The 16418-nt window shown below is 36.1% G+C and overlaps 1 protein-coding gene across 10 annotated transcripts in view; it reads right to left on the reverse strand.

Annotated features, from left to right (window-relative positions):
• Positions 1-255: 255 nt before the first annotated feature.
• Positions 256-16418, reverse strand: part of SLMAP (sarcolemma associated protein) — a 92648-nt gene continuing 76485 nt past the window's right edge. For 8 of the 10 annotated variants that reach the window (XM_009322306.1, XM_009322302.1, XM_009322305.1 and 5 more), the window contains 5 exons: positions 14148-14468; positions 12707-12824; positions 10971-11142; positions 9351-9485; positions 256-4833 (listed from right to left, as the gene is read on the reverse strand). In XM_009322306.1, the coding sequence (XP_009320581.1) occupies positions 4744-4833; positions 9351-9485; positions 10971-11142; positions 12707-12824; positions 14148-14468 (836 nt within the window). In that variant the 3' untranslated portion in view covers positions 256-4743. Of the gene's footprint in view, positions 4834-5866; positions 5957-9350; positions 9486-10970; positions 11143-12706; positions 12825-14147; positions 14469-16418 lie in introns of all 10 variants that reach the window. The other 2 variants (XM_009322301.1, XM_009322304.1) reach the window with 1 other exon arrangement.

Below are 16418 nucleotides of genomic sequence, written 5' to 3' on the forward strand. Positions count from 1 at the left end.
GAAATTCAATCCATTCATATTAAGTAAGATTGGAAGGTATTTTGATCATGGTATGTCCTGGATCAGGACATCTGCAGTAGTAGAACATCCTCTGAGAGAGAGATTGAAATCCAATGGTTGGGAGCCAAAGCGAGATGAACTCAAACGCAGGTTTGGGTTTTGGGTTTTTTTTCTGAGAGCACAGTAGTTGCTCAAATAACTTACAGAGGGGACTGATTCTTTTTCTGAAATTCTTAAAGCAAGACTTCTTTTTTTCTAAAATACATGCTTAACTTCTTGACATTATGCTTCAGATGTTGAAATCAGTCAGTGAAGTTTTGACTGTGATATCCAGAAAAGCAATCAGATATGAGTTCCCTCTACCTTTACCAACAAACGGAAATGCGAGCCTCTGATGGTCCTTACCACCGAAACCTTTGTTTCAATTGCTAATTTGCCTTCTACTTCTGGGAGCCTTTAGTCCAATACCGGTAGCACCCACTGTTTTTAAAGCAGTAGCAGTGCAACCCTGTCTCCAAGCAGAAGAACCTGGCTCTGTGGGCAAACCTTTGCTCACTAATTTGAATGAGTTGGTACAAACTAAAAATACAGGAAGGCAGAAAGAACTGGGAGACCCATACTGCAGTCCAATTCCCCACCAGAGGAGAAAGAAAGGAATTCTGTGTCCAGAAGCACACGCAAAGAGGGACTGGGATGAGAAAATCAGCTGGATCTGAGGAATTCAATGCAGCTGTTTGCTGGAAGCAATCACCCTTCTGATCCAGAGGTATATGCTTGAGAGACAGAGAATATGGCTTCTAATTCTTTCGTATGACCAACTGCTATATTAATGGAGACCCAAAAATCTTGAGATGGTTGTTAATGAAATACTAATGGTGGATGAAAAGCCAGAGGGAAAAAAAGGCCCCTGGTGGAAAGCAGCCAGCCCCAGTTGCAGAGCTAGTGCAAACTACAGTGGCTTCCCAAAAGCCGTTGTGGTGACCTGGTGTTTTAAAGCACTCAGATGCTGCTGGTGGAATGAATCCCGGCAGTGGATTTGTCATGGAGAAGATTCAAGCTGAAAAAATGATTCTTGCAAGTGGTAGAACCCTACAGATTAAGGCAAGAGACATTCAAAATCTTATGTAAAGCACACTGAAAATTTGAACGGGTAACATACTTCAGAAGACTTCATTAGAAAAATAACTTAGCAATATACCCCAAAAATACATGCACAGATGATTACCTTTGCTTCAGCCATCAGTCATTTGATACTAAGTCTCACTAAGACTGTTTTATGAGAAAACTTTGCAATACATTGTGCAGGTTCACAATTCTCCATTGAGCACCAAAAAATCCAGAGATTCTGCAAGAAGGATCAGGCTAATACTCTGGAAGAACACATTTAATTCAGCTACAAGGAACAGGAAAATTACACTATATTTTTAAATACATTTTATACTTCTATTTTTAAATAAAAGGCCTGCTGTTGTAGTCCCCATGTAGGTAGAATTCTTTTAGAATTTAAAAAAAAGTGCCTTAGTTAGGACACCAGGACAAAACTGAAGAAGTGTTCAGATATTTTATTATATTAAAACTTCCAAATTGAACTAGCAACTGATAAAACAACTCTCAGACTAAATTTTTCTAGTATGAGGTACCTTTTTAAAACCTCAAACTTCAGTGCAAACTCATAGCACTTATTTTACAAGTAAACTTAGAGCATCTTACACGTTTGTGAAAAGCTGCTCTTGTTACAGTAACTCCAAGGCTTAGCTAATCAAGCCTCACAACTAAAAAGAAAGAACCTAAATATGAATGTAAAAGAGCACACACATTTACTATAAACAAACGCAACAGAAACCAGAGGTTTGTGCATAGACTGCTTGCAAAATAACTCCACTTGCTGCTTCAGTATCAAAGCACTGAAGAACCACAACTTCCCAGTTATCCAATCCTTCTCCAGGGATTCTCACAACCAAAGAGTGAACTGTGCATTTTAGCTCATTCTTGATCATTTTGAACATGCAAATGTCAAGAACTCCTGGGAAAGGCACTGTATTAGGGAACCACAGGTATACTTGTAAGCACAAACCCCCATGCGATGTGTACTATGCACCTGTGTATATAATATAAATATGCACACATGCACATAATTAGAAATCTTTCTTCTTTAATACAACCATGTTGGGTCTCAAATTTCAGCTCTCTGATGCTCTAAAGTTTTGCTGAAAACACAACATTTGTCTTTAATACAAGAACAAACTTATGTCACAGGCAGAGTTGCTCAGTATGGGGCACCAAGTGGCAGTGCAGGCCTGCCCCAAGGTTGGTCCCAGGGAACTCAGCACCTTCCCCGCTGCCAGCCAGGAGGGACCACTGCTCCACCAGGCTCCACTCCACCTCCTCACACCACATCTACATGCTACCGGCAGGGAGGAGGGAACAGAATCAACTGGAAAAGAAACAGCAGATGAAAGAGGGACAAATAGGGAGCTCAAGATGCTAAAGAAGAGAGGAGGCAGCATCAGGCTCCCTTCCCCTGGAAGGGTTTTCCACTATTGCCCCGCTATCTGCAGCCACTGCTCCTCCAGTCTCACAATCCCTGCCACAGGCACAATCCACCCTTCAGCTGTGAACACTTCCCCCCCCGCCCCAGCCATGGCAATAATGCTCCCAAGCCTTTCATCGCTCTCTCTTCCTCCCTTTCTTTCTGAAAACCACAGCCAGGAGAGAGATCAGCTAGACAAAAACTTAAACCAGTGCAAATGTGAAATAACAAGGTAAAACAAGTATTTTGCTATTGCTGGACATGCTGCAGACATTGTGCCTAGTAACTGTGGCAATATCTAGCGCAAAAGAAACTTAGCATCAATCTTTTGTTTTTAAATGACATTCAACTCAAACATGCATAGGGAGAGTAAAGTTATTTTATTAAATCATGCACATCACGTGTGTTAGTGCAAATAGTTTAATCTGTACTCCAGAAATTCTATTGTATTTTTATATCTTTACAAAATAGATTTAAAACAATTATTTACTTTAAAAAATGTAATTCTGAAGTTAAGCATTTCAGAACAATATTTGCAATAACCTATATACAAGAGGTACTAAGTACCACTGGCATACGAGTGTTCTGTGGTTGGGTGGCTTCCTGCAACTGAAAAGGATGAAATGAATGAACTAAATGAAAATATTTACTTTCTACAAGTCACTTGTGGACTATTTTTTCCAACTAATAATCCTCCCATTAGCAAATCCCATGTAACTTAAGATAGAATCTTTAATTAAAGGACAATGACCCTTAAAACCTCACAGAGTAAATTATATGCTAAATTTCTATTTAAATATTTAAACTATCTGTCGATTGCCATAACATATTTTAAAGCCAATTCAACTTCTGAGATTACCTCCCTATTTTTGAAGTTTCCTTTAGCACAGCCATTTTACTTTACCATTCTTTAGCATATTAAGTCTTTAATAAACTTTTTTGACAGAACTGTTGAGCTGAACAAGACAACTACAGTCTACATTTAATTCAGCACTAACTACAGTGATTCCCACCAAAAGTCAGCAAATAGCAATAGTTATAGTACTTAGATAAGGAAAATAAACTTTGTAATGGGGACCACTGCATCATACTTACAGCCATGTGATGAGGATGCACAAAATTTTACTACCAAATTAAAATCATCTTGACCTGACAATACGTCATCAGGTATATGATTCCAATTTTGTAGTATTTTATGTATCATAGATTTTTTTCAGCTAATCACAGACGTACTGTAGCAGTTCTCTTAAAGTTACGTCAACAAAAGCTTATCTAAAGAGCTTCTCCAGCTCAAGTCAGAAAGTATCAAATGACTGAAAAAATAAATTGATACATGTGGTATGTGAGAAATTATTCATACTTTTAAAGAACGCATCTCTTTAAATATATGAAATTTAATAAATTACATTCAAACTAAAGTTAACGTAAGTTGAATCACTGCACTATGTCCATCAAATGACCAAGTACTTGCTCCCAGAAATACCTTAGTTCACTCAAGAACACACACATGCTTACACTCGCACACGCGCACACTAAATACTCTAGGCTGGTCTTCACCATCAATATCTCTATCTCTTTAAGGCTGGACATGAATTGTGTTTATTCCCAAAAATCATTAATAAAGCAATCCTTATCAAAGAAAAATATGCTTCCTTTGAAAGGCGTGATAAGAGAAGTTTTCTTAAGTCTTGTTCCCAACAGCTCAGTGACTAACAGCAAGTAAAATGGTATACTAGTTTTTAAAAAAAAAAAAATTTTGTACTGAAAGGCACTGAGCATACTGCATCTGTTTTCCAAGTATCTGCAAGGTTACTTGGCTTGGGTGTCCAAATCAGAAATGTGTTTTTCCTTCTAAATCTGGCAATCAGATTCTAAAGTAAGTGTCCACAACCCTAGCCATTATAAATAATTTGGTACCAAGAAGCCTACTTTAGGCCACCATTATAGTATTCAGAATCCCAACATACTAATTTAAAACTTGCATGACATTGTAAGCAAAAATATTGCTCACAGTATGATGAATCACAATTTTATTCCCTCTTTATAGACAGATACATTTTATACAGTTTAAAGCAAATGACCCTACTGCTGTTCTCACGCAGAGCTGTGCTGTATTAAGAGGTAAAAAGGAAGAGAATTAATCTGTTTTCCCTCAGTATATCAATGTTGCCAGCTTCTAAAGGGAGGACGGTGTATGGATTCAACAACAGTTCTCATGGAGAAGCTCTGGTTAGGCCTGGGTACAGCACCACGGCTGTTACAGCAACCAAAGCTGCCATCACAGGCATCCAAGGCCATTGTCTCTGTGTGGAGAGAAAAAAAAAATCAATATCATATTTGTTCTAATTCATACTAATCAGTTTACCCCGTGGTTCCTGAAAGTCCTGAGTACCTGTTGATAGGCATCACTAAAATGTTACCCATGAGCCCTACGGCAGGCTAGTCCTGACTTAGAGCATCACAGTAAACCATGTTTCTCTAGCAAAGGGAACTCCACAACTCTTCATGACTGAGGATCATCAGGAGAACTTTTGGCAGTTCCGTATTTCCAGCTTCCGTTACTGTACGCACCTCAAAGAAATCTGCTATTAAACATGTGAGGGCTTAAGATGTATAAACATTGCTTGTGCCAAGTAATCACTAGACACAGGTTTATGCAGTACTGATATCTTTAACTTAGCTTTTGAGTGTTTAAATCCAGATCTATGAAGTTAGTTTGTAGCAGATCCTAACAACATCATTTCAAATGGATTGTCACAACATTTCATGACAGCAATAGCATTTTAAGAGGAGGACACACTGAGAGACGTTAGAGAAAATGCAAGCTGAGAGTTCAGAATACAAACCAACCACCTATTTCTCGTCTTTTTTTTCCATCTTCTTCATAGCAATAGTGAGAAAAATTAAACTGTTTAGAGCCAGAGAGGAACTTCTTAGTCCATAAATAGGAACCAAAGCTTGTTGATTTTTATTATTAGAGGCAAACTCTTCATTTTTCATAGTTAATTAAGCAATTAAGTTTTCTTACAGGCCCTAGCATCGCAGCATTGTGCAAAAGGTAGCCCATTTGCTAAAGACAAACTGAGACCAAGTTAGAAGAGGCACATTCAGAACCAGTTAGAACGAAATTCATTGTTAGAATTAAAGAAATCACACAGATGTTAAATGATTAGTTGATTGCTCAGCTCACCAGTATCAACAGAATGGCATATTAAATGAAGGGTTTGCTTCAGGTAAAGAAATACCTGTGAGCATTTCACCATGCACTATTTTATACAGAAATGGCACAAACAGGTGAGGGACAAACATACATTGACTGAACAGTAGTGCTTGTACCTTTCGCTACCACAATGGGCCGTAACACCAATACAGGAAAGCCAGGATTAGGCCGATGAATACGGCTGGGACGGGTTGTAATATGGAAGGCTAAAGAAGGGAAGGGATATTAAAAATCACTTTGTGCTATAAATCAATCAGGTAAAGATGATTTAGAGAGGGGAAAATAAGTCAGTGAGTTTTGTTTTAATTGAAATGTATTAAAGACATCTAACACAATACAGCATTATCTAATCTGGTATACAAAGTTAGTACACCATTCTACTCAAATGAACAGGGATGTTTAAAAATAAAGGGAGGTAAGCAGAAAATGTTCTAAGAAACCTCTTGTCACAACTTGGAATTTAGCACTTAAAAACAATACAAATCTTAAACTGATTTGCCTGTATCTTATTTATAGTTGGTTTTAGTTTTTCCAAGTGATAGGAAATCCCGTCTGGATTTCTTAAGGCAGAAAAGACTCACACCAGATATTGAGTTTTTCAGCTACTTCTTCATTCCTTGCAAGTTAGCCTTTCCCATTTTCCATCACCAGCCTCCAGGAAAAACAATCTTTTTCCTCCATTAGTAAATCAATTACAACTATGTCCACAGGCAAACCCAGTAGTTCAGACATTTCCATGAGATTGTAACATAACTGTACAATCAACACTAAGTTACTATAAAGCAGGGAAGTACATTTCTATTAGAGATACCACAAAGATCAGCATCTCTGGCAGGTCATCAGCCTTGTGACCAAATGCAATTCTGAAAATCAATCGAATGTTGCAGCCAGGCCAAACTACCAGCTGGCAAGATTGCAGGGTTCGTTTAGCTTATGGCCTCGTTAGAGCCACCTACACATTTTCTCAGCTACATTCAATTAACTGTAAACTACTTTACTTCACATTCTGGATGGATAGCCTCTATCCTTAATATGATAAATTAAAAGCAAAAATGGACCTAATTTCTTTTTAAGCTGTCCTTGGAAGACATGTCTTTTCGTTGTATCTTAGCCTACATATTCGTGCACACACACAGACACACAGAGGTTAAGTTCAAACCATGCCAAATATTTTCTTAAGAACTTTTTTGTGCTGAAGCCACCTTGAATTTGTTCAAACAAATAAATAATAAATTAATGTTTGAAGACTTTCTAAAACATTGTGATTCATAAATAAAATCTCATCCTTATGAATTTGTAGAAGTCACTTAATCATAGAACCTCCAATATGGTTCAAAACACAGGAATCTTAGAAGGTATTCTAGTCTCTGCCATTCAATTCAAGTTTGTTTTAATCAAGGCAAATATTTAATAGACAAATTATGTGTAACTATTAAAAGTAATTTTCATGCAGGATTATTTTTGTCATTGGTGCCACAAATCAGAGTGCCACCTTCCCCAGAAAGCATGTTGGCAGAAATAATCACAGCAGTGTTCAAAAAAGTGCCAGAAGTTTAAGTCAACCAGAGCAGCTAATGTTCTCAAACCAGTCACATAAACAAATCTGTCATAAAGCGCATCAGGAAATAATCAGTGACTCAAGCATGCAAGCACAAGTAGTATACCACACTGCTAAGCGTTTCAGAACACAACACTTTTTTTTTAAATTAAAACTTAAGTATAAAGACTTAATATTCAAATGATATCCCAAATGGAGTACAGAAGCCTTGTCTTTTCTAACATCTGTTAGTTCACTGAACAATTCTATGAATTGATTTTTTTTAATTTTTTAAATTTATTTTTTAAGTTACATGCATTCATGGATGTGGCATCTTGGCAAATGAAACAGATGATAAATATCTACCACATTAAACGAAACTGCCTCCAAACGATTAAATTTTCCCCCTCATGAACTTATCAATCTATAACAAATCTCCTTATTGTCGAGGAGCATTTAACTAGGTGCTTCATTAAAAATGTGCATCTTGTATTAGAATATGAAGATATGCAAACTCAGATACAGATGGGCTGCAAAAAGCAACAAATCCCACAGTGGGAAGTCACTTTTGGTGGGACACTGTCCTCTGAAATGAAGTAGCAGATAATGATTCCAGCATAAGGGGACAAAGGTACTTGAAAAATTTGACCTCAGAACTCAGCCCAGTATCCATGATGCTTCAAATAATCCACAAGATAGATACGTTTTACATTACTGATTGAGAGTAATGCTTGCTTGGACAGCAAGCTTGTCCTGCAAGTCCTTAGATGGTTGGATGCTCCTCTTCATACCCTGACCTCCAGGTTTCAACTGTCATAACTAACTCCTCCTCTGGAAGCAGATTTTAGCAACTGCTGTGGATCCTGATTTCATTTAAATACTCACCTCAAATTCTTCCTAAAATTTCCCTTACCTTGCAAGCCACTTTCCACTTTCATCAGGTGCTCCAATTCCCTTCACACTATTTCTTCCCTCTACTATCCCCCTTTTTCCACTGATCATTTTAATCCTGAGGTTAATGTTTTTAACAAAGGAGAAAATCTCACATTCACAATTATTTATTCAGTGTGATCTCTTCTACTAGAATGGGAGTTTTTTGGTTGGTTGTTTTTGACTTCTGCCTACTTTAGTAGCTCAATATTATCTGAGCATTGCAGAAGAATTCAAAGCAGGAAACAGGTTCTTTGACAGCTCTACTCTATTAAAGGTTTACATTCAGTAATTGTCTATGGCAAGAGTATTCACACAAATTTTGGGCATCTAGCAGCCAGCTGACTTTAGAGGATGGTACCTGTAAAACTTTCTTCATAGTCAGAGAAACAGTTTCCTAAAAGGCTATTACAGAGCATCTGTTTCTTCCTGTTTTGTACTGTCCACTACAGGAGTTGCTCACCCTGCACTGATCAGAGGCAGTACAGGAAGACAATAAACCAGCCATCCTAGGGTAGTAAGGTATCTAGAATAAGGCTATGACCACCTTATAATGTGTCTGCCACACCCTTAACATTTGGAGGATTTCAGAAATCTCAGTATAAAAAAAGCTGTCCCTAGCTGTAAACTCAATTCTAATGATACAACCTCTCAAATTAATTGCAACAGAACAGAATATTTTCATTAGTGAATAGAAAGGACAGTTCAACTGCACTGTTTAAAGCATGAGCCAATCAGGGATAACCACTGTTAAGAAGCATGAGCAAGAGTAAGGAGGGAACATCTGTTGTAATAAACACTAATAAAATAAAGGCATCTTGAAAAAAGTTGCTTAATTCATTTGGATACAGGTTTCTCAGCTTTTACCCGTGTATCATTCTCTGAAATTAAAAAGGCCATATTTAAACCTGTCACACAACTGTAAATTTAACTTACATGCGTAATTGTAACAGTGTAATGACCTGCAAATTTGCACAGGTAGTACCAGAATGGAATTTTGCATATAATACGGTACACAGCCTTTTTTTTTTTTTAAAGTCTGTCCTTTTCTATTGGACACTTACATACTCCCTCAATCAACAGAATTGCCAGTGTCATAACTGTACTTCCCCACATATTTTGTACAGACTTACGTTGTTTCCTTTTTCTTGTAGCAGCTTCAGGTTTTCTTTACACTGTTTGAGCTCTTCTGTGAGTGACTGATTTTCTTGTTCAGCCATCTCATACTTTGCCTTCAGCTCTGAGAGCACAGTCTGTGTTCTTTCATACTAAAGACAAAGAGAAAACAGTCCGTGGACTCCTGGACACCCAACACATGCTCACATTTGCTTAGCACACAGCTTCCTTTCCTGTCATCTGCCTAGAGTAACTCATCTTGGATCAGTACACTCCTTTCATAAAAACAGGGCAGAAAAATCTTAGTTTAGATTTTCTTTTTTTCTCAATGAAGATTTTGTCCTTGACTTTGAAGGGCTATGATTACCAAAAAAAAAAAAAAGGAAATATGAAGTAAATGCAAGGCCTTAACTCATCTCTCCTACCAAACAATTACTCATTTTCATATTGGAAAGGACTGTAAAAACTATGAAGACAAAACAAGAAACAGGGGAACAAGGAGACCTTTACATTTAAATAGTGGTCTTACATCTAGGCTGTAGTTTAAATACCTACAACAATCAAACAGGTGCAAAAATCAACATTCTGTATAAAGTAAAACAAACCCTCTTCCCACACAGCAAACTCAAACATAAAAGTAAGAAAGGCATTAAAAAAAAAAATATTATGCCTTCTTACAATCATGCCATAATCCTCAGCATGGGTCAAGTACAAACATACTGGGTGAATGTGTCTCAGGTTCCTATAGTATGGGCAGCTTCTCCTTTTTCAAACTCACATTCAATTTTTTTCTATAGATCACAGATTTTCTAGTAGTCCTCATGACAGGGATTAGTAAGGACAGAACCAATGATTTTCAGTACTAGCATTTACCACAAATTTAAAAGATTAGGCATCTTTACAAATACATCTGATTACAAAAACACAGACTAACAAGACATGGTTTTTCAAATTCTGAAAATGGTAAGGAATGTGACATGGATGAATTAATGACAAAGCAAAGGGTTGCAAAATAAACTAGAAGCAGTGATTGGGGAAAACTTCACTCAAAATGCTCATATAAGTAATTAATTGTTGGAGGCTATGGCCTTCTTCCAGACATCATCTTTAGAGGTGAGGCAGGTGAAATATATGCTTCAAATGCTAGCTTTTCCTTATGCACTTGCTAATCATCTTCAGCAGCTTAGAGATCCAGTAAGATGAAAGGAGACCTTTGTAAAGAATGTGTAGTCTCTTTGTCAAATAAAAGAGTTGAAATCTAACTAGGAAGATCATACTGACTAAAAAGAATTTATTTTGAGTCATAACGGCTAATGAAGCTCTATACCACGATGTCCAGGAAGACTCCAAATAAGGGTTCACCTGTCTGAAGAGCTTAAAAGTAAATTCATTAAGGTAATGCACAAAAGTACACTCCAGGAAGGTCCCAAAACACACGCAAGTCATTTTGTCTGAATCTTCCTTTTTGGATTTAACCCCCAGTTTATATATTGTTAGCTACCATAAAAGTACTTACAATAAAAGTATGAAAATTTTTCATTACTAGAAATCTTACATTTTTCCTTTTCTTTTAAGCTCAAAAGTCAAAGTCATTGGGCATTATATTCTCTCAAAACAGAAATAATGTTTCATGTTACCTCTTTCTGAACATCTTTTGCTTGACTCTCAGCTTCACTGAGTTGGCTTTTTAGACTAGCTGCATCCCGTTGATGTTTTTCTCTCAAAGATCCCATCTGATTTTCAAGTTCCTTTCGAGACATTTCAAGAACACTTATATCGCTGGTTAGCGCTAAACTCTGTTTCTGAGAGCTGAAAAACAAATTCCAATTGATTCCTCATGTGTTTTAAATTTAAACAAACAAGAGATTTTTTTAAAGCACTTTTCATCCTCCTAAGCTTCACACATTATTTTTATTTAATATGGAAATATCAGCTTAGAGCAATCATAGAAGTGCAGATCATCATTGTCTCCCTATACGAAGTACTGACACAAAAGGCTGGCCATAGTCTTGCTTTTAAATATGTGCACAGCTTAGTGTGTACAATTAATCATAATCTATAATTTAAATAATTTATCATTCATATTTTTTAGTTTATTTTACTTTTTATTATTCACTAAGTATTTATTATATACTCCAAAGTATTTTGAAACAAATTTGTAATGAGAAGTCTGTCCAAGGTTGTTAGAAGTATTTCACTTATTTGCACACACGCTTCTTTGCTTACTCCAGTTGCATAAGCTAATAGCTAGTATATTCTTCAAGTGTTTATTACAATTGTGTAATAGTCATAGAAAGCTCTAAATTAAGCCATTACAAACTTCAGTGTAATAACCAAGTAGTGTTAATTTGTGCCTATGCAAGACAAAGAAAAATAAGGGAGAGATCTTGCTATCTCCATTATGCAAATCCTGTATTTGCTCATGTGACCTTCCATATGAAAAAATATGAGTAGAAATCAGAGCATGATGGAACGAAAAAGAAAAGTTTGATTCCTGTAAAATAACACATTACTTCTAGAAATGTTTTACTGTGGGAAATTTCCATTTTTTCAATTAGATCTTACAGCAGTGAGGAAGCCGGGGGGGGGCGGGTATAAAATCTAAGTATGATGGTAAAATTCAGATCTACAATAAAACAAACTTGCTGTCCCATATTTACTTTGTGAATTAAATTCCGGTATCTGAAACTGGAAAACAACATAATAATGGCAGATGAAGGGATTAGAGGGGAAGTTACTTCCAGGCAGAAGATTTAGATAGCTTTTAGCAATGATGTGTGCTCAAATAACAAAAGAAATAAAGTAAAATACAAATAGTCCTGCGCTCTAAAATCCCTCCCAAAAGATATTATGGCGCTTGCAATAAAAAGATTTGTATTTTTCTGTTAAGCAAAATATGATATAGAAAACTGTTTCTGCCTATCATTACTATTCATAATGTGACAGGCTTTCAGGAGACACCATACTATCTGAGAATCATTTTCCAACCCTGAACACTGAGAAAATTTTAGGTTAGGAAATCTATGTGGTTTATTATCTTTTAAGTAGAAGGATAACTGTTAAGTCTAAATACTTCCACAATGCACGCTTCCAAGTCCTTATTAAAAGCAGCAAAATAAGTCAGGTTACCTTATAACGATATAACATGACTGATAAGTAATACAGAAGCATTTGCAAAATAGAAAAAACTAGCTTAGTATAACAATTTGGCATGAAAGTGTGTTCTGCCCAAAACTATGATATAAATAAAATATCAATACATTTATTGAAACACCATCAGACATTTAGTACCACTTTTGGGAAGAATAAACAACAACAAAAAAAATCTTCAGCTACTATGATACCTTCCTAGACAAATCCATTGTGCCCTTACCTAGAAAGCTCCTTCTCTTGTCGTTGAAGTTCAGATGTAAGCAAAGTATTTTCCTTCCTTAGTGTAACACACTCAGCTTCAAGAGCACTCCACTCTGCCTTCAACTTTTCAAGTTCACCTGCAACGAATAAAATTTAATTGAACTGAGTAAAATTATTTCATGACTGCTTCAAGCATCACCAGCTAATAAATGGAGGAAAAGCTGGTATCAGTCATAAATCTCAAATATATTTGATTATAATCACGTCACATGAATTCTCTCAAGCATCTATAAAACATTACCATATCTTCTACTGTTATGAGGTTTGTGAGCCATTAAACAAGCTAGTGCTTTTTTTTTTGTGAGCTTTTTTCTAAAGCGCAAAGGAGCAGAAAACAGTCTGTTTATGGGTCTACTCTAGTATTTTAGAAATAGTGACAGAAAAGTGTATTTGAAGAAAATAATTTCCCAGACTTGAAAATAGCAAACAACTGGAATCACTAGATACCACGCGTCTGCTGCAAGGAACAGAATGTTTAAAGCAACAACTAAAGGGTGAAAATGAGACCTTTTAAATAAATCAGTCCCTGGTAAAATAGATAAAAATCAAGGTTACACACATATTAGTAATATAATGACAGAGACTGGAGTCTGAACTGGAAAAAGGCTCCTCTGGCAACTTCACAAAGATTAACTAATTCAGAATTTAAAGCATATTTTGTACATGCCAGTTTCTCTTCGGCATGTACAAAATTTCAACATGAGCTTTTGAACTGTATTAGCAGATTCTCCAAGACCTGAAGCTATAGGCCTGGAGTAGCGGCTCTCAACCAGTCCTCATGAGATGTGGGTGCATTACAGGTGAAGTGAAACACAAATGAAGGAGCCTAAAAGAAGCCCTATACTGGCTCAGCACAACATATTTGTATCTCTCTACATCATGTGTCTAGAATAAAGCTTTAATTTTAAATTTATTTTAACATTTTTATGTTAAAAATGAGATGGTACCAACAGTTTTATTAAGCCATAACATACAGTTATTTGTCTCAAGTGAAGCTTTGCTAGAAAAATTAAAGGGTCAGAAGCTACCCATTTACAGGCTTAAATTATACAGAAGTTACACAAGTCCTTTTGGAAATCTCTGGCAATATCAATCTCTCAAATAGTACAAGTTTTCCATCTTTTCTAAGTGGAATTATACTTGGCCTACTTTTGGTATCAAAGGGTACCTAAGCTAATTTAGGCACAATTGACAATTACTACTTAATGAAGTATACAAAACAGCTTTTGTAACACTACAAGCCTTGATACACATATATAAACACACACATGTGTATATATATAGACATAGTAAATGACTAGAGAGACACAGACAAATAGCAATTTGAATAATTGGCATCCATCAGATTGAGAAGGATGCTACTGTTAGCACTGGTCTGTGACATCCTTTTAAACAAGTACCTTTTAAGCGAGTAGCCTCTTCCTTCTGCTGATCCTCACACTGCTGACATCTGAGCTGAAAACTGGCTTGCAGACTTACAATTTCTTTTTCATAATCTGAAGCATCTTTCCGCCACCGTTCCAGTTCTGCTCGCACTGTTTGCAGCTCGTCTTGCAATGCAGAAATATCTGTATCTCGTTCTGATGCTGCCTTTTCTGCTACTTGTTGAAGTGACAGAATCTCATTTTGAGCACTGGCTAGTTCATTTCGAGTGCTTGAAATTTCATTCTCCTTCTCCTCACGAAGATTCTCAGTATCTTCTTGTAACCTTTGCAACTGAGCTGGAAAGCATAACATTAATGTTAATATTTTTAAAAACTGTACTTACAGAAAATCTAAAAAACTTAACTCCCTTTCTCAACTTGTTTATGTTTAATAGGACTAAAGAATCCTAATGCAATTGAAAAAGATAGTAATCTTGTCAAATGCTGTACCCTTAAAGAGACATGTATGTGGAGTCCTGTATTACAGAGTGTCAAAAGAAACAAGAACTATGGTTGGACAAAGCTTTCTTAGACAGGGTTGCGTTATGTGTGTGATACTAAAGCAACTATCAAAAATCTGAAACCAAGATTTAGATCCAACTTCATTGTAAGCAAAACAAGTGTTACAGAACAAGGACACTGTGGGGTTCAGGGACAAGAGGAAAAGCAAGAAAGCTTCTGCGACAAACCAAACAGTTGCAAAGCTACATTGGAAATGTTTGCCTGTTCAGCAGTTAACTTGTGATGTCTAAATATTTGAGGCACAGAGTCTAATTTCTACTCCAGTCTCAACACATAGTAAAGGAAATAAAAGTTACTTTACTTCTTTGCAAAAAGCATTTTTCAAACTGCAAGATTAATTTTGAATTGAAAGGGACAGCTGCATCGAATATACTGAACTGTAAGAAGTCCTTTAGCATCTACATTTTACTGTAAATGTGCAGCAGTCACATACATGCTAGGTTATTTTACATTTCTGCCTGAAGCAAATCTTATAAATTATTCCCATTCAAAACTGTTTCATTACTAAACACATCTCTGAGCACAACTATTTTTCATAAACACATGCAAATAGAATCCAGTGCAAATAGTTGGAAAAAAAAAAAGTACAGTACAGAGGAAAGGGAAGCATGAAAGAAAGAATAACAAAATTATAGTTAAAACCCTGACTGATGGAAACAAAGTGTTTAATTTGCTTTTTAAAGAAGACATATCAGAGTTCGCATGTATTTCATTGATTTTTAACATGGGAAAAAGCAATTACTAAATTAATGAAGAATTGCTCTGAGAAGAAAAGTGCAAAGTTCTTAACATCACTTGAAAAACTAATACAAGATACTGTAGAGGGTCAGAATTACACATTTAAAGTTATACGTTATAGAAGCAAAGGGCAAAAAAGGACAGTGGAAAGCACGGGGAAGATAACCAAGGCTGAGTAACCTTCATAGATTTCTTGTATTGATTTTTGTTCTCTCAATCCATTACAGAAGATGACACGGAGAATGTGAGCGAGTTGTGCTGTAAACTGATAGCATTAAAACTACTCAAGAGAGACTTGCACTTTCATGACAACTATACTTGAAGTTTTTCAGTAGCTGCATATACCGTAATATAGGTAGAATTCATATACAGGTAAAATCTAGAAACTTTGCTGTTAGTTGATGTACAGTGAAGAAAAACATAACTTTTTTTCCCCTCCTCTAAACAGGCTCCAGCAAGACATTTAGCTCATTAAATAAAGAACCTATGAATTACCCAATTCCATACTCTGGAGGAAAAAGACAGTATGGGAAAAACCATGATAGTTATTATATATTGTAATATGTAAGAGCTATTATAGACAACAGTAAGTTAGATTTCACAGCAATTCTGTGTAAGATGAAACAGTATCTGTTCCATAACAAAGACATTTGCAGCATGATGGATTTTTAAATATATGTGAACAACAGGAGGCTTACTACCACCTCATTTGTTCGGAAATAGTTTCTAAAGGATTATACTAACAGAATAGCAAACAAAGTAGTAGATGAGAACAACCCGACAATAATACAACACATTACACATTAACAATTGCCTTTCCATGTATCCTTACATTAGAAGCCTTGAATCTATCAAACCAATATGCTAGGAAACCACGTTTCTAAAACACCAAGAATTATGACTTGCTAACACAGCAGGTGCCCATTAATGAGCAAATGAGTGATTTTTCAAACCATATCTTCCTGATACTATTTTCTTTATCAAGCC

This window comes from Pygoscelis adeliae, unplaced genomic scaffold (genome assembly GCF_000699105.1).
Source record: "Pygoscelis adeliae isolate BGI_AS28 unplaced genomic scaffold, ASM69910v1 Scaffold404, whole genome shotgun sequence".
NCBI classification, from domain to species: Eukaryota; Metazoa; Chordata; class Aves; order Sphenisciformes; family Spheniscidae; genus Pygoscelis; species Pygoscelis adeliae.